The sequence below is a fragment of the Saimiri boliviensis genome, chromosome 1 (genome assembly GCF_048565385.1).
Source record: "Saimiri boliviensis isolate mSaiBol1 chromosome 1, mSaiBol1.pri, whole genome shotgun sequence".
NCBI lineage: Eukaryota > Metazoa > Chordata > Mammalia > Primates > Cebidae > Saimiri > Saimiri boliviensis.
In genome coordinates, this window is record NC_133449.1 from 105,056,031 (window position 1) to 105,074,658 (window position 18,628).

The 18,628-nt window shown below is 38.9% G+C and overlaps 1 protein-coding gene across 2 annotated transcripts in view; it reads right to left on the minus strand.

Moving 5' to 3' along the window:
* Window positions 1-912: 912 nt before the first annotated feature.
* The window catches only part of CBFB (core-binding factor subunit beta), a 74,206-nt gene continuing 56,490 nt past the window's right edge, over window positions 913-18,628 (minus strand). Inside the window, exon 6 of one of the 2 annotated variants that reach the window (XM_039462378.2) lies at window positions 913-4,081. In XM_039462378.2, the coding sequence (XP_039318312.1) occupies window positions 4,059-4,081 (23 nt within the window). In that variant the 3' untranslated portion in view covers window positions 913-4,058. The remainder of the gene's footprint in view (window positions 4,082-18,628) is intronic. The other variant, XM_039462377.2, reaches the window with a different exon arrangement.

The following is an 18,628-nucleotide window of genomic DNA, read 5'->3' on the forward strand; positions in this document are numbered from 1 at the left end:
TTTGAAAGGGGATCTTTCATCCAGCCAAGCCTTGAGATGAGTACAGCCCAGAGTGACTCTAACCTCATGAGGAACCCTGAACCAGAACCACTGATTTGTGACTCACCTGTGGAATAATACATGTTTACTGTTTTAAGTGGCTAAAGGATAATGCGTTATGAATAATACAATGGCTTATAGCTTGAAAAGGTCCCCATTGCCAAATGAGGCATAAATCAAGTAAGATATTTTTCACCAAGCAGCCCAGAACTAGCATATTCAATTACGTTTCTAGAAGTGATAAACTCACTAAAAGCATGCTGTTGCTGCTCAAACAATTTTCTGAAATTAACTCTCAGAGCATGAATCCTACTCTTTGGAATTTCCCTTAATGTTGTCAATTCAGAATTTAAAGGCATTTTTGTCATTTGCAGTAAGTCTGGTGGTGAATTAGAAAAAAAATCTCTTTATTATGGATCAAGCTTAAGGCATACTTCCAAAGAAAAGGGCTTACTTTTCTCTTGTAGGAAAATGCCAGGAGTCATCTTAAGAATGTCTGATGGGCCGGGCTCGGTGGCTCAAGCCTGTAATCCCAGCACTTTGGGAGGCCGAGGCGGGTGGATCACGAGGTCGAGAGATCGAGACCATCTTGGTCAACATAGTGAAACCCCGTCTCTACTAAAAATACGAAAAAACCTAGCTGGGCGTGGTGGCGCGTGCCTGTAATCCCAGCTACTTAGGAGGCTGAGGCAGGAGAATTGCCTGAACCCAGGAGGCGGAGGTTGCGGTGAGCCGAGATCGCGCCATTGCACTACAGCCTGGGTAACGAGAGCGAAACTCCGTCTCAAAAAAAAAAAAAAAAGAATGTTTGATGTAGGCCGGGCGCGGTGGCTCACGCCTATAATCCCAGCACTTCGGGAGGCCGAGGCAGGTGGATCACGAAGTCAAGAGATCGAGACCGTCCTGGTCAACATGGTGAAACCCCTTCTCTACTAAAATACAAAAATTAGCTGGGCATGGTGGAGCGCACCTGTAGTCCCCGCTACTTGGGAGACTGAGGCAGGAGAATTGCTTGAACCCAGGAGGCGGAGGCAGAGGCTGCGGTGAGCCAAAATCGTGCCATTGCACTCCAGCCTGGGTAACAAGAGCGAAACTCCATCTCAAACAAACAAACAAACAAACAAAAAACAAAAAACAGAATGTTTGATGTAACACCAGCACAATCAAAATGACTATTTCCAAAACAACTAGTTTGAAAGATGGAACTAATTTGGATGTGTAATTAAAAATTCTTCCTCTCAACATCACTACTTTATGGTCATATCTCACAGGACGGGTAAATCAAGCTAGATTTCTTGAAAACCATAATAATACACTGGGGGATTTGTATACCTTGTGTTATCTACATTTAAAGTAGTCTTCTTTGGAATCAACAGAAATGACCACTAGATGCCACTGTTGTTGCTTTCTTCTTTTTTAAGAAACAGGATCAAAGAACAATTTTCATGTCATAACTAACACTGGCACAGAAATTATTGGATTACGTCAATAAAGAGCAAAGACCCTGTTTTTACTACATAGAAGTTTATTGTGAAAGTAAATGAAACATACAAACACACAGTATGGCTAATGGTGGCAAAAGCAATCTGGTAGCTTAAGGCAAATTTTAATGAAGATGAATTTAGAAAAGATGATGCAATGATGTAATTTTGTTTAAATATAGATTATGAAAAAATATCAAATTGCATCAATAACTTAATATAAGTAGTTTTCAAAGCCTGCACTACTGGAGAAAAAGGGCTCATGATCTTAATGCCAGCATTAAGACAGACAGAAGCAGCGTGGTGCTAAACAACAGGAAAATCCAGTATTTACAGAAGGATGGTAACAGAAACATTTAACAGCATTTGATCGTATTTACTGGTGGACTGAAAGCCCTTAGCTAGACAATAGAGGAAAATGTACCATCATCATGTTATTTAAAAAAATTTAAGTGCAGAAGTCAAAAACCAAGGGGCTCTGTAATAAAGTAACCATAAAACACCACTGTAAGGATTACTTAAATAGCAATTCCGTCAGGGGAAATTAGGGCACTGAGTGTGTAAACATGTGAGCTGTACAACACCAAAACCAACCAAATTCATTCATAGTACTTATAGTTACGCAAGATCAGCATGGCCTTTAATGATGCATTATTGTTTATAACAATTTAAACACACTCCTTACCATGCATGACTTCAAATATATAACCAATACTTTTATTCTGATACAGGATATCTGTTTATGAAATAAGTAATCTATATACAATGAAAGTAACACCTCCCTCATCAATCAAGTAGTTATATGCTTTTTAAATGCAAAGACCTTATTCAGACTTCGATTCATTTTCTGAATTGACTCTGTCAGGTTTTAACTCATTAAAATAATGCCATTTTATGATAAAATACATTTTTCAAAAATTCAGAAATGTAGTAACATTTAATAAATGTGACCATGAAAAATATTTGTAAGGAGGTGCCAAATGACTTAGCACTTTTTTCTAGTCTGTATCTAAAAAAAAAGTTGCACTCAATTTGACAGTAAGCCTATTTAAAAAATATTCTTACATTAATTCATCTCAAAAGGTTCTATAACAGTCCTTTTGCAAAATACCATATATATAGCTGAAAATGTTTTTTCCAGAATTAATGGAAGAAAATGTATCCTCTGCACAGATGAACATTTTCTTTCTAAAACTAATCTTCCATCATCACCCAGCATGTTTTTACAAAAGCATGCAATATAAAATACACATAAAAGCAGCTATCTTAAACATGAATTTAATACAATATTACCTTTGTAGCTGATTCATCACTGTCTCCAGTTTAATATGCTGTTACATACATGAAGAAGCTCCAGTATCCCTTTTCTGATTGACTTTTTAAAAAAATCCCTGAATAAAACAGAAGCCAGCCTGTGACTTCTTTAGGCATTTCAGTAGAAGATCATCTATGGAGAGTATCTCCAGCCAAACTCATGATTACAGAACAGAAGCTAAAACAGTCTGGGTCAGATTACAGAGTTAATACCAGTTTAAAACTTTTACGTTTAAAAACAAAGAGCCTGTAATTCCAGCACTCTAGGAGGCTGAGGCAGGAGGATCGTTTGATGCCAGGAGTTTGAGACCAGCCTGAGCAACACTGCAAGACCTGTCTCTCTATAAAATTTTTAAAAAAGGAAGAAAGAAAGAGTGCTGATTATTAGCATTTAAAAGGATACTGCAACTTTAATAACTGTAAACTTTGTTAGAAGGCTGTGGCAGACAGCTCTATGCTACTAGGTATTTAGCCTGTAAATAATGCAAACAATATCAGCAGTTTTAAAATGCTATAAAACTATAAAAACATAAAGAAAGTGGGGCAAACGAAACAAAACAAAAAAAAACAAGAATGCTTATCTAAAATGAAGCTGTATAACCAAAACATCTAGAAGTACAAAAAAAATTAGAAAAAATGATTAGAGAAACCCTCTGATATAATTTTAATTTCTTGACCTGTTTTAAAATGACACAAACAGGCCAGGCGTGGTGGCTCATGCCTGTAATCCAAGCACTTTGGAGGCCAAGGCGGGCAGATCATCTGAGGTCGGGAGTTGAAGACCAGCCTGACCAACATGGTGAAACCCCATCTTAAAAAAAAAAAAAAGAAAGAAAAGAAAAAAATAAAATAAAATGACACAAACTTTTAAATTAAAATGGAAGAAAACGAGCTTTACAAGTAGATGGTTTCAACTCACTAAAATAATGCCAACAAAGTAAGCTTGCATAGAAAAAAAACTTCAAATTATTACTGGCTACATGCTTAAAAAATTAGAAATGCAGGTATTATAATCATAGTGCAAAACCATGGCAGTTTTTGATGTCTATTACTGCCTAAGGTTGAGAAATAGACCGCAGTACCTCCAGTTATCACAGTTTCTGGTCTTTTAATCAATTATTTCTGCCAACTAGAAGCAATGTGTATGTAAAGATGGGTGGCACACATCTGCTGTGCTATTAACGAAGTTTGAGGTCATCATCACCGCCTAAATTGGAACCAGGACTAGGGTCTTGTTGTCTTCTTGCCTGCAATGACAAAATTATAATTTGGGGTCAAAAAGAGTCTGATAATCAAAATGCTATATATATAAAATACCCGACAGTAGCACATTAAAAGTCACAACTAAAAAGTTTTCAAATAATATATTCACATGTAACAGGCAAAAAAGCACAAATAAAATTATGTGCGACCTATTTCACTAAAGTTTCCTTAAAATCAAGAAAAAACATTTTTATTCAAAAGACAATCACCATAAATATGTACTGTGTATAAAAGAACAATAAATGGAGGGCAGGGCGCAGTGGCTCACATCAAGACTTTGGGAGGCTGAAGTGGGCAGATCATTTGAGGTCAGGAGTTCAAGACCAGATTGGCCAAAATGGTGAAACTATGTCTCTATGAAAAACACAAAAAAATTAGCCAGGCATGGTGGTATGCGCCTGTAATCCCAGCTACTTGGGAGGCTGAGGCACGAGAATCCCTTGAACATGGGAGGTGGAGGTTGCAGTGAGCTAAGACAGCACCACTGCACTTTAGCCTGGACAACAGAGCAAGAATCCATCTAAATAAAAAAAAAAAAAAAAAAAAGAAAGAAAAAAGAAAAGAAAAAAAGACAAATCTGTAATTTACCGTTTTGGAAAAAGAGGATTTAACTTTAACACATTAGCCAACTGTTTTAGAAGCAAATTCTTCCTTTTAGTAAGAGCTGACATTTATTTAGTACCAACTGTCTGCTAGGCACTGTTCCAAGTACTTTCTATGAATTAAGTAATTTTTTAAAGAGATGGGGTCTTGCTATGTTACCCAGCCTCAAACTCCTAGGCTTAACCAATCTTCCTGCCTCACTCAGCCTCCCAAGTAGCTAAAACTACAAGCACATGCCACAGCAGCTGGCTAATTTAATCCCTCCCAAAAACCTATGACATAAGTGCTATTTATTTCTATTTTATAGGCAAGGAAACTAAGTCACAGAGAAGTATTCGTTCTACTAATTATATGGCTAAAAAATACGGCATTTTATAATGGATAAAGTATTGTCTCGTAAGTTAAAAATAGAAACACAAAATTAGAGTCCTTGGTGTGCTTATATTCCCAGATGTATTTTTTTGTTTGTGTTTCTGAGACAGGATCTCGCTCTGTCACCCAGCCTGGAGTGCAATGGCATGATCTCTGCTCACTGCAACCTCTGCTTCCCAGGTTCAAGTGATTCTGGTACCCAGTCTCCCGAGTATCTGGGATTAAAGGCATGCACCAACACACCTGGCTAATTCTTTTAAAATACTTTTAGTAGAGATAGGGTTTTGCCATGTTGGCCAGGCTGGTCTCAAACTCCTAGACTCAAGAGATCCACCCACCACCCACTTCAGCCTCCCCAAAGTGCTGGGATTACAGGTATGAGACACCATGCCTGACTGAATTAACTAATTTTTTTTGTTTGTTTTTTGTTTTTGAGATGGAGTTTCGCTCTTGTTACCCAGGCTAGAGTGCAATGGTGCGATCTCGGCTCACTGCAACCTCCGCCTCCTGGGTTCAGGCAATTCTCCTGCCTCAGCCTCCTGAGTAGCTGGGATTACAGGCATGCGCCACCATGCCCAGCTAATTTTTTTGGTATTTTTAGTAGAAACGGGGTTTCACCATGTTGACCAGGATGGTCTCGATCTCTTGACCTTGTGATTTACCCACCTCGGCCTCCCAAAGTGCTGGGATTACAGGCGTGAGCCACCGCACCAGCCCTGAATTAACTAATTTTTTTAAACAGATGAGGAAGGCTTGTTGTGGTGGCTCACCCCTCTAATCCCAGCACTTTGGGATTACAGGGGTAATCTGTAATCTTGGGAGGCCTTGGCCTCCCAAGTAGTAAGTTTTCCTATGTTAGATAATGGCAACTCCATTTTACCAGTTGTTTGAACAAAAAGCCTTGAGGTCACTCTCAACAATTTTTTTTTTTTTTTTGCTTGCTCCTGTTGCGCGGGCTGGAGTGCAATGGCGTGATCTTAGCTGACCACAACCTCTACCTCCCGGTTTCAAATGATTCTTCTGTCTCAGCCTTGCAAGTAGCTGGGATTATAGGTGTGCAGCACCATGCCAATTTTTTTTTTTTTTTTTTTTTTGTATTTTTAGTAGAGATGGGGTTTCACCATGTTGGCTAGCCTGGTCTCAAACTTCTGACTTCAGGTGATTCACTGGCCTTGGCTTCCCAAAGTGCTGGGATTAGAGGGGTGAGCCACTGTGCCCAGCCACTAACAGCAAAATCTGATAGCTCTATCTTTGAATATATCCTGCATCTGACCACTTCTGACTACCTCCACCACTCTCACTCAAGTCTGAGCTACCCTCATGTTTCATCTGGATGTTCTTGTTTTTAGCTACCTATGTCATATGGCAACAGTCGGGACTAACCACAATTACCCGTACAGTACCTTTAGATACTGGAATTGTGCACTAAAATTACCTACTGATTTCTCCACTGGCTTTGGCTTTTGGAAACAAATTTAACCAAAAATCTTATTCTGATTTCAATTTTTTTTGAGATGGAGTTTCGCTCTTGTTACCCAAGCTGGAGTGCAATGGCGCGATCTTGGCTCACCGCAACCTCCACCTCCTGGGTTCAGGCAATTCTCCTGTCTCAGCCTCTTGAGTAGCTGGGATTACAGGCACGCACCACCATGCCCAGCTAACTTTTTTTTTTTTTTTTTTTTTTTGAGACGGAGTTTCACTCTTGTTACCCAGGCTGGAGTGCAATGGCGCGATCTCGGCTCACCGCAACCTCCGCCTCCTGGGTTCAGGCAATTCTCCTGCCTCAGCCTCCTGAGTAGCTGGGATTACAGGCACGCGCCACCATGCCCAGCTAATTTTTGTATTTTTAGTAGAGACAGGGTTTCACCATGTTGACCAGGATGGTCTCGATCTCTTGACCTCGTGATCCACCCGCCTCGGCCTCCCAAAGTGCTGGGATTACAGGCTTGAGCCACCGCGCCTGGCCTTGATTTCAATTTTTAAAATCTAAAACAGTTGTTAGAGAAAGAACATCCTCAATCTGCGGGAAAAAAAAAAAAAAAAAAACCATCTCAACACGTCACATTGTACAAGATCAAGTTCAGTCAAAAGCCCCAGCGATGTCATCATTTTTCAAAAGGCTTATATTATTTAGACAAAAATAACAATTACCTTATTTACTTTCAAACCAAATAAAACCCAGTGCTAACTTCTTTAATCTTTCTTTTTTTTTTTTTTTTTTTGAGACAGAGTCTTTGCTTTGTCACCCAGGCTGGAGTGCAGTGGCACGATCTTGGCTCATTGCAACCTCTGCCTCCAGGTTCAAGTGATTCATCCGCCTCAGTATCCTGAATAGCTGGGACTACAGGCTTGTGCCACCATGCCCAGCTAATTTTAGTAGAGATGTGGTTTCACCATGTTGGCCAGGCTTGTCTCAAACTCCTGACCTTGTGATTGATCAACCCACCTCAGCCTCTCAAAGTGCTGGGATTACAGACGTGAGCTACTGCCCTGGCCTAATCTTTCTTTTTACTTTCCTTTTTTTTTTTTGAGATGGAGTTTTCACTCTTGTTGCCCAGGCTGGAGTGCAATGGCCCGATCTTGACTCACAGTAACCTCCATCTCCCAGATTCAAGCAATTCTCATGTCTCTGCCTCCTGAGGGGCTGGAATTACAAGCATGTGCTACCATGTCCAACTAATTTTTTGTAATTTTAGTAGAGACAAAAAAATAGTAGAGACAGGTTTTATCATGTTGGCCAGGCCTGATCTTGAACTCCTGACCTCCCAAAGAACTGGGATTACAGGCATGAGTCACTGCACCTGGCCTCTTTCTTAAAATTTTGATATATTTCTCTAGCAGGTTTTAACTGTTTTGTTAGCAGATTAGACAATGACTAAATTTTAATACATCCTTTTCAATTAAATAGGTTAAAGTTATAGTGCATGGTCACAGACTGAAAGAGCTATGGAATGCATATGCATCAGAAAAACAATTTATGTTCCATACACAATCAATGCTAAATGTTAGTGTAAGTACAGATCAATTCTGCAAAATCAGAGATGGTGATATAAGCATCTGCTTTCAGTCGATGAAGGTTAGAAAGGGGCTGAGCAATGAAGAAACACTGAGAAAAATCAATCCTAATTATATATTTATAAATCACTCCTAACCTACCAATAGTACTTTGTGAAAAGAATATTTCAGCTTTTGTGTCTTGGGGCAAAAGTAATTTCCAAATTATTTTAATAATAATGGGATGACTCCAAATGTATGACAAAGACAGTCATCAGCAGCTGGAGTTTTCCCTACTGGTCACAGCTGTGCAGAAATAGCCATGGATTTGTTTAATATATTACATTTTTGGTAAAATACAGAGAATAGGAGTAAAGAAAAATTGTTTTGCTATTACTTGTGGGTTTGGTTGCTATTTACATTACGAAGGAACTGAGGAAGATGCAAGGCAAGACACTGTGATGAAGAGTCAAGAATAGGAACAAAAAAGAGGAGGGGCTCAGGCATGGTGGCTCATGCTAGTAATCCCAGCACTTTGGGAGGCTGAGGTAGGAAGACTGCTTGAGCCCTGGAGTACAAGACCGGCCTAGGCAACATAGTGAGATCCCATCTCTTAAAAAAAAAAAAAAAAAAAAGGTGTGGGAGGGGGGAAGTCTGACAGTATATACGAGAGCAGAAGAGGAAAGCATGAGAGATCTGGGAGACAGGGAGGACATTTAATGCTAGAAGGGAAGATATACTGACTATCACATGAAGAAGACAAATGCAAAAACAGATTTAAATTCAGTAAAACAGCTTCCAATAGGACTAGAACTTAACAGCTGAATAAACAGCTGCCTTAAGAAGCAGGACTTCTTACTGTGGCAGTTTTCTAAAGGAGGCTGGATGTTTTGTTTTTTTTGTTTTTTTTTTTTGAGATGGAGTTTCGCTCTCGTTACCCAGGCTTGAGTGCAATGGCGCAATCTCAGCTCACCGCAACCTCCGCCTCCTGGGTTCAGGCAATTCTCCTGCCTCAGCCTCCTGAGTAGCTGTGATTACAGGCATGCGCCACCATGCCCAGCTAATTTTTTTGTATTTTTAGTAGAGACAGGGTTTCACCTTGTTGACCAGGATGGTCTCGATCTCTTGACCTCATGATCCACCCGCCTCAGCCTCCCAAAGTGCTGGGATTACAGGCATGAGCCACCGCGCCCGGCCTGAGGCTGGATGTTTTTGAAGGATTTCCTCTATGGGTAAATAAACTAGACTAGATGATGGCAAAGAAACCTCTCTGAACTCCATCATCCTAAAAGCACAAAGTTTATCATTTCTAGTTTCTTTCTTCCCAGTCATGGGCCCTTGATTCTAGCCTTTTATTAACAGTTATTTCAGAATTAGAGTTTTAATATAAAGCACACATCCATGAGTCTGATCTCAGAACATAAATCTTCTCAGTATCTATGAAGAATTAATCTCAACACTGTGCTACAGACCTCTTACTACCAGTCGCTCTCTTGTTTTTGTTCAGTATATTGTCTCCCAGGAGCATGGCAAATAGGAGACAATCATGAGGTAAAATGAGAGACAAAAGAACAGATATCAGCAGCTGGAGTTTTCCCTACTGATCAGGGCTATGCAGAAATAGCTACGAGGAGGGGGTATCCAGAATGAAGAAAATTTATTGGTTGATCTCCATTCTTTTAATATTGAGATCTCAAAAAAAAAATTTTTTTTGCTGAAAACTTCATGGGAAAATGCCCTAAAACTAAAACAACTATATTTTATTGAGTGTATACTATGTCCAGATACTGTAGTATTCACTTTATGTTTGATACTTGGCTAGAAGAACAGCTGGGTGTGGTGGTTCATGCCTACAGTTTACAGTAGGCTGAGGTGAGACAACTGCTTGAGCCCAGAAGTTCAAGACCAGCCTGAGTGACATAGTGATATCCTATCACTACAAAAATTTTAAAAAATTAGCTGGGCATGGTGGCATATGCCTGGAATCCTAGCTACTTGGAAGCCTGAGGCAAGAACTGCTTGAGCCCAGGATATCAAGGCTGCAGTGAGCTATAAGACTCCACCACTTGGCTCACGCCTGTCATCTCCACACTTTGGAAGGCCGAGGCAGGCAGATCACCTGACGTCAGGAGTTTGAGATCAGCCTGGCCAACATGGTGAAACCCCATCTCTACTTAAAATACAAAAATTAGCCAGGCATGCTGGTACACATCTGTAATCCCAGCTACTCAGGAGGCTGAGGCAGGAGAATCGCTTGAACCCCGGAAGAAGAGGTTGCAGTGAGTCGAGACCGGGCCACTGTTCTCCAGCCTGGGTAACAAGAGTGAAACTCCGTCTCAAAAAAAAAAAAAAAAGATTATAAGATTATACCACTGTTACCTAGCCTGGGTAACAGAGTGACACCTGTCTCTAAAAAAATTAAATTCAGGGGGAAGGAAGGGAGAAAAAATAAATAAAATTCCGAACACAGAATTATAGAATTTTAGAGTGGCAAAGTACTTGAGAGATCTGATTCAACTCTCATTGTGCAAATGACAGCCTAAGGCGAAGGTTAAGTGATTTCCCCTAAGTAACATGCTTGGAGGTAGAGTCAGAACACAAAAGCAGACCAATTGAAAGGATGAGCCTTTAACTTAGAATCAGCATTAATGTTGGCCTCCTTAGGTCCTGCTAGTTCTCCCTACTGCTAAGTCTGGAGGAGATATAAAGCACAAATTTTAAGTCCCAATGTGAGAGAAAGGAATGCACTTTCCCCAAACTCATTAAAAAGCAGCCATAAAAAAAGAATGAGTTCACGTCCTTTGCAGGGACATAGATGAAGCTGGAAGCTGTAATTCTCAGCAAATTAACACAGGAACAGAAAACCAAACACTGCATGTTCTCACTTATAAGCAGGAGCTGAACAATGAGAACACATGGACACAGGGAGGGGAGGGGAACATCATACACAGGGGCCTGTCAAGGGGTGGGGGACAAGGGGAGGGAGAGCATTAGGACAAATACCTAATGCACGCAGGGCTTAAAACCTAGATGATGGGTTGATAGTTACAGCAAACCACCATGGCACGTGTATATACCTATGCAACAAACCTGCATGTTCTACACATGTATCCCAGAAAAGTAAAATATAAAAAAAATATTTTTTTAAAAAAGGTTTAAAAAAGGTCAGCAATTAGCCGGGCGCGGTGGCTCAAGTCTGTAATCCCAGCACTTTGGGAGGCCGAGGCGGGTGGATCACGAGGTCAAGAGATCGAGACCATCCAGGTCAACATGGTGAAACCCCGTCTCTACTAAAAATACAAAAAATTAGCTGAGCATGGTGGCACATGCCTGTAATCCCAGCTACTCAGGAGGCTGAGGCAGGAGAATTGCCTGAACCCAGGAGGCGGAGGTTGCGGTGAGCCGAGATCGCGCCATTGCACTCCAGCCTGGGTAACAAGAGCGAAACTCCGTCTCAAAAAAAAAAAAAAAAAAAAAGGTCAGCAATTATAAACATCTGTCAGATAAGTAGACTGCGAGAGCTGATCCAGCAAGCATGTCAAAAAACACAGTTCTTACAAGTATGCAACTTAAGGAAAACTTTAAATATAAAGGAACATTTTAAAATGAAACAGTGGAAATAATCTACATTTCTCGGCTTCAGCCCTGATGGCTCTACCATTTTAGTTATGTGATCTTAGGCAAGTTTCTTATCCTGTCTCAGCCTCGGTTCCTCAAAATGAAGATACAACTTAAAGAACATTTAAAAATCAAATATAAAGGCAAAATTACAATGTACACTGCTTGGCACATAGGATGCACTCATGATGCTGTTATTACAGCAAAGCTGCTCATCACTTCCCATTTACATTTATGAATTTTTTGAATAACTACTCAAATGTTAAAAAATACATATCCTGCAGATAGAATAAGTTTTAGAAAATAAAACAAAGCTAAAACAAAATAAATCTATTAAAAGTCTATAGCTCCTCTGATAGAGAACCAAGACTCTTCCTCCAATAGCAGGAGAAGTCAGATGTTAATCCTCTTCTATTCTTAGTCTGAGTTCATACTCCCAGTTCATTCTCATCTATTGCTCTTGCCCAAAACACATCCCAGGAATGCCCAGTACAGACATTCTCATGTTGATTTATCCATACACAAGAAAGGATACTGGTAGAGTTAAATGATTTGAAAACTGAAGTTTTTGGAAATTTAAAATAAATAGAGGCTGAGATTTTTTTCTTGGACCACACAAAACTGAAGGCTCCAAAACTAGTCAAAATACAAATACAAAAACCACATAAAACTTTTTGCCTGTTTTTATTTCCAAATAGTTTCCACATAAAATTCTATGATTTGAATTGTATTAAAATTGCTTATAGTAGGAAAAACAATAATTTACCCATTCTCTGACATTAAAGGCAACCATTTATTTGCTGCTACTTTATAATTTAACCAAATGTAGGCATTTTCAAGATAACAGAGAAAATATCTTTTAGCACCCCGTCACCTTGGAGTCGAGTTAAAAGCCAAGAGTGCTATATTCCAGTTTTAGGTTAAGAGGCCAATCAAATTGAAGGCAGTCTCTAGAAACAGAGACTAGTACAAGTTGCTATCTTTCCAACACAACTATGATCAGAGCACGAAATCCGTCTTTTATTAACCTCCATCTTCCTTCACAAAAGACATATGAATTAGTTATAGACATGTATACCCCAAAAAGAACAGCCACGGGAAACACGTCAATGTTTTCAGATCAAGGAAGAATTCTCAGAAAAGGTGCTAGGATGCTTCTATATGGCAACAGATGCCAATGGGGAGCGTTTCACAAAAGTAACTTCTGTGATTATTTTTCTTTTTAAAAGCCTTCTTTTTATACAAGTACAGAATAGTACTCAAATTGTTAAGTATGTAATCATAAATTTTCACAAAGTGAACATATCCACCTAACTAGCACCCAGATCAAGAACGTTACCAGAATGTGGGAAGTTCTCTTCATATCCACCTCTGGTCAATAATCAACCCCCAGGGTGACTGGTAGCCTCCAACAGAGCAAAGAAAAGTCCAAGATCCTTTACAAGCTGTTTCAAAAAACCAAACCAACCAACCAACCAAAAAAACACCAGAATCTAAAATAGCTTGGCAAAATAGTATCTTCGACTTTCATAGTTTAAAGTTAGGATATGACTACTTTTACTACTTTACTGCCACTCCAGATACGTTGTGAGCCAACTGCACAGAAAAGAGGGGTAAAGGAAGTGGCTTCCACTGAGTCCCTATTCTACGCCTCAGATACTGAGCTCTGCGACAATCTGGGAGGAAGGTTTTACTGATAAAGCTCAAAGAGAATAAGCAACTTTCTCAACGCTATGTGGCAACAAGTAGCGGAGTCAGGATGCAAAACCTTGTGCTCATTCCACTATAGCCAGAGTCCTCAAGTTATGTTCTGCCACCCAGTGGGTTCTGTAAAAACACCCAAGGGACACCAGAGGGAGACCAGAACAATCCCTACTCTTGCTTTGCCCAAGGCAGTGCCTTTTAAAAAAACTATTTTATACAGGGGAACTCTGTATACAATTTCAAATGAAGGAAGGGTTTCACATTTTTTTAAATGGCCTACATATGCCAGAGAATACAGATAGCAAGTTCTAAAATCTTCTTTTTACATTATTTTGTGTAATACTAAAAGCAAATTTAATTTTTTTCTAAATAGGTAGTTAATGATACAAAATTCGTAAGGTACAGAAGATACACAGTTAAAATTAATAATTTGCTCATTTTGCTCCCCCAGATACCTGGTTCTCCCCCATAGTTTCTAGTTCCAATTTCTTACATATCCTACTAGAGAATGACTATGCACATTCAAACAAAAATTACGCACAGAGTAAGAAAAAGACCCACAGAATAAGGTATTATACACAGTATTTTATATATATATATATATATATATATATATATATATATATATATATATATAATTATATCCAGTATTCTGTATCTTATGTACATCATTTTAATGTATACCAATAATCTAATAGTATTTGGTAAAGGTTACTAACATAAGCAATGCTTCAATGTCACTATAGTTTCTCATTTCAAATTAATGATAGTCTGCTATTACCTCTGAAAGGTAAAGAAAATATTGTACTACTGAAATAGGCTTTTTCAGAAAAATTGGAAAAAGAAAACACTAAATCCTATCATGATGGATTGAAAACTTTCTAAATTTTATAGATGATAAAAATGGAATTTTAGAACTAATTTCAGGTTAAAAGACACTAGTGAAAATCAAAACCCCTTGGGCCACCAACCACTTGGGGTTCTGCTTCCCCTCTTAGTAATCTTAACCTTACACATACATTAAACAGTCAAGAGCACCACTGTTACAAGTTTAGCATGGCAGGGCTGGAGGCCTCAGAGGTTATCCAAACAGTGGAGGACATCCCTAAGCCTCTGTGCTGCCAGGATCTGAAGCTTCTGCAGGCCGCTTACTGAGTTACTGCCACCCACGAGTTACCACTGTTCTCTGGCCCTCCTCTCCAGCCAGGCATCAGGACCACCCACTGGAATAATTATTATTCTTTTCTGCTTCAGCCTTTTCTATTCCAGGCAAAATGGTTCTTGACCTCTCCTGGCAGATTTTATTTTTCAACTTAAGCATCTTTATGGGTGGTGTATAAGTTAATTTCCCAGTGCTAAGCTGTATTTGTGCAGGCCTCCTGGTTAGGAAACTGATTTAAATATTCACTTTTTCTTCCATTAACCAAATATTGAAGGAGAGCAAGTCAATTTTTTTGAGACTCTCAGATTCATCAACTGTAATTAATGTTAGAGTAGATGATGTTTGAATCTCTAAAGATGTTTGAATTACAGAGGGGAAACGACATTTTTCTCCAATATTCTCTTTTTAGGAAAAAGAAGGTAAATTGCACAAAAATAAGCTGACATGAGGAATTTTTTATGGATGGAAAAAAAAGAGAAGCAAAATACACACACACAAAGTGCCAAAAGACACGCAAACCCCAAACTCCCTTATGTGACTGCCAGTGAATGCACTGGAGTCAGATTCTAGCTCAATTTTCTAGATGACAGTTCTCTATAAGAACTGATGTTTTAAATTACTGCCACAAGGGACTACAGAATCTTAAATCATTCATGAAAATTTAACTGTTTTCTCTATGCTCTAGGTTATAATGCAGGGAAAGTGCCCTGATACACTTTAGAGAACTAAAAGGATGTTCTTGTTAGCCAAATAATTCAATTAACTGGAACCAGCATTATGGTGGAGCTTTTAGTGCTAAAGAACTACTTTAGAGCTATTATTTACTGAGGCATACACATACCAAGCATCATACTAAGTGCTTTACAAGCATTTTCCCATTTAATACTCCATTTCTACGAGAAAATTAGGGCTGAGGGAAGTGATGGAGCAGGAATCTCAACTAGACTTGACTACAGAGCCCATGCTCTCAATCACTGACAAAAAAACAAGTAGAAACTATCTATGTGAGCAAGAAATTATGTGACACTTCTATCAACATACTGTATTTCTATACAATATAAACTCACATACCAAAATATTCTTCCAATATTTTAAGTTAGAAAAATCAAATTAACAATATATTTATATTTATTTTTGTTTGGGTGGCGAAACAGGGTCTTGATCTGCTGCTCAGGCTGGAGTGCAGTGTCACCATCATAGTTCACTACAGCGCTGACCTCCTGGGCTCAAGCAATCCTCCCACCTAGCCTCCCAAGTAACTGGGAGCACAGGTGCATGCTACCATGCCCAGTTAGTTTTAAAATTTTTTGTAGAGACAAGATCACAAGGTCCTGCTATGTTGCCCAGGCTGGTCTTAAACTCCTGGGCTCAAGCAATCCTCCCTCAGCCTCCCAAAGTGCTGAAATTAAAGGTGTGAGCCACCCCAATTTGGAATACACAATCCTTAAGTCAATTAATCAGAGTTTTACATAAAGCAAAATACATACAAAAGCTTTCAACAGTCGTTCCATTAATTGTCAAATAGTCAATCTCCAAAAATAATGTAGATGAAGGGCACTTTTTAGAAAATGATTTCTATGTGCTCGCTTCGGCAGCACATATACTAGAAAATGATTTCTATATTCATTTAAGACCATGTTAGCTTGCTCCAGAAAGACTGACCTATCATTCTCTGACTTGGCAGGCTCTCTTACTCCTCCATGCCTTTGCATACACTGTTTCTCCTGCCCAGAATGCTTTCCCCAACTTGTCCAACTGCCAAAACACACTTTACCTTCAAATCCCTATAAGTGTACTGCCCTGTGAATCTCCTAAGCCGAGGCAGACATAAGCTTCCTCTACACTGCTGTTGTCCCCTTTTTGAACCTCCATTATGTACGGTGGTTGCTAAAGTACACTACAATGATCTGTTTATCTATCCATTTTCCCTCAAGACTGATAGTTGATCAAGGACAGAAACAATGACTTTTTATTATCTATATATTTCTCAGTCCCTAATGCCAAATACAGCCCAACACACTTGGGGTTCATTACTAAACTAGTTAATATAAACCAACAGATTATAAATATTTAGAATCTTTCCAGAGACCATTAATATGTATTATCTACTTGAACTATCCTAGCAGGCTCTCCTATAATTCTAGTTTTCAGACAGGCAGGATAGGGACTGTTTTTTGAAGATATGAACAACTAAGCAGTGTACAAAGTACTGTGAGAGGTAATGTGGAAGACACAAAAATCAGGGGCTCCATCTTATGGGAATGCCATAAAGTGAAGGGCACAAATGTTTATAATTGTTTGAACATGTTGTTCAATAAGAACACTAGTAGAAATAAAAAGTGCTACAGAAACTATAGAGTGGAAGGGCTTTATGATTCAGAAAACTGAGGAAAGCCTTGATATTTAATGAGGAACATTCAAGTTGGGCTTTGATGGACAGAAAAAAACATTCTACATCAGGGAACAAACGGCATGAGCAAAAAGGTTCAGAAATATAACACATGAATATTATGCAGTTTAAAGCTTCTAAATTTTACAGACACACAATGAAAGGGCATGGTCTGGAAGTCTTGTATTCATGTATGAAAATGACAAGAATTATAACAGCTTCAAAGAAAACAAAAATATCACATATATCCCTCCATATTCTTCTCTTAGCTAACAAGTATTCCTGGGGACATCCTTAGTTGCCATCAGCCCATTAGATAAATTAACCCACTGACAAAGAGATCTAGCAATCCCTGTAAGATACTAAATTTTAGGCTCAGTGCAGTGGTTCACACCTATAATCTCAGCACTTTGGGAGGCCAAAGAGAAAGAATTGCTTGAGCCCTGGATGTTGAGGCTGCAGTGAGTCATGTTCATACCACTGCATTCCAGCCTGGGCAACAGAGCGAGACCCTATCTCCAAAAAAAAAAAAAGACCTTAAATTTTATTTCAAGGCTGGGCACAGTGGCTCACACCTGTAATCCCAGTACTTTTGGAGGCTGAGGCAGGTGAATCACTTGAGGTCAGGAGTTCAAGACCAGGCTGGCCAACATGGTGAAACCTCATCTCTACTGAAAATATAAAAATTAGTGAAGCGTGGTGGCAGGTGCCTGTAATCCCAGTTACTTGGGAGGCTGAGGCAGGAGAATTGCTTGAACCTGGCAGGCTGTGGTGGGTTGAGATTGTGCACTGAACTCTAGCCGAGTGAGACGCTGCCTCAAAAAAAAAAATTTTTTTTTTTTTTTTTACTTCATACACTAACCACCAAATACGCTAGATCTTTAAATGTATTCTAACATATTTTAACACAACAGGAAATACTCTACAAATGTATACTCTTAACAGTGGCACATACTCTAAAAGTGGTTTCACATGTATTTACTCATTCAATCCTCACAATGACCATATGAGACAGGCATGATTATTACTCCTATTTTGTAGATGAGGAAACTCAGTCATAGAAAAGTGAAGTAAGCTGTCCAAGCTGTCAAAGTAAATGACAGAGCCAGAGCCAGATTCAGACTTCTGTCTGGCTCTAGTCTGGGCTCTTAGCCAGTTTGTCTGTCTACCTACCTACCTACCTACCTACACACATACACATACACATACACACATACACACACACACCCCTTAATTTAATTAATAGTATACATATAATTTTGTGCTTGGAAAAAACCTACAAATTTTCTTCATAATGTAACACTGACTTTAAAACTTAAAAAAAAAAAAAAAAAGTGGGAAAACACACATACCATAAAACTTACCATCGTAGCTATTTTTAAGGCACACAGTTCAGTAGTGTTAAGTACAACCAACTAGAACACTCTTCATCTTGCAAAACTGAAACTCTATACCCTTTAAATAACTAACCCCCCATTTCCCCTGGCAACCACCATTCTACTGTCCATAGATTCCAAAAATATGTAGGACATAAATTTAACAATCTTAGGTACCTAATACTGACTTTTAACGCCTGGAAATGGTTCTATTTAGTTGATACACTATAATTATATTTTAATATGTTTTGATTATCAAAGATGAATGTGTGCTTTTTCTGTTCTTGTATGAAATGTTCATGTTGATAAAAAG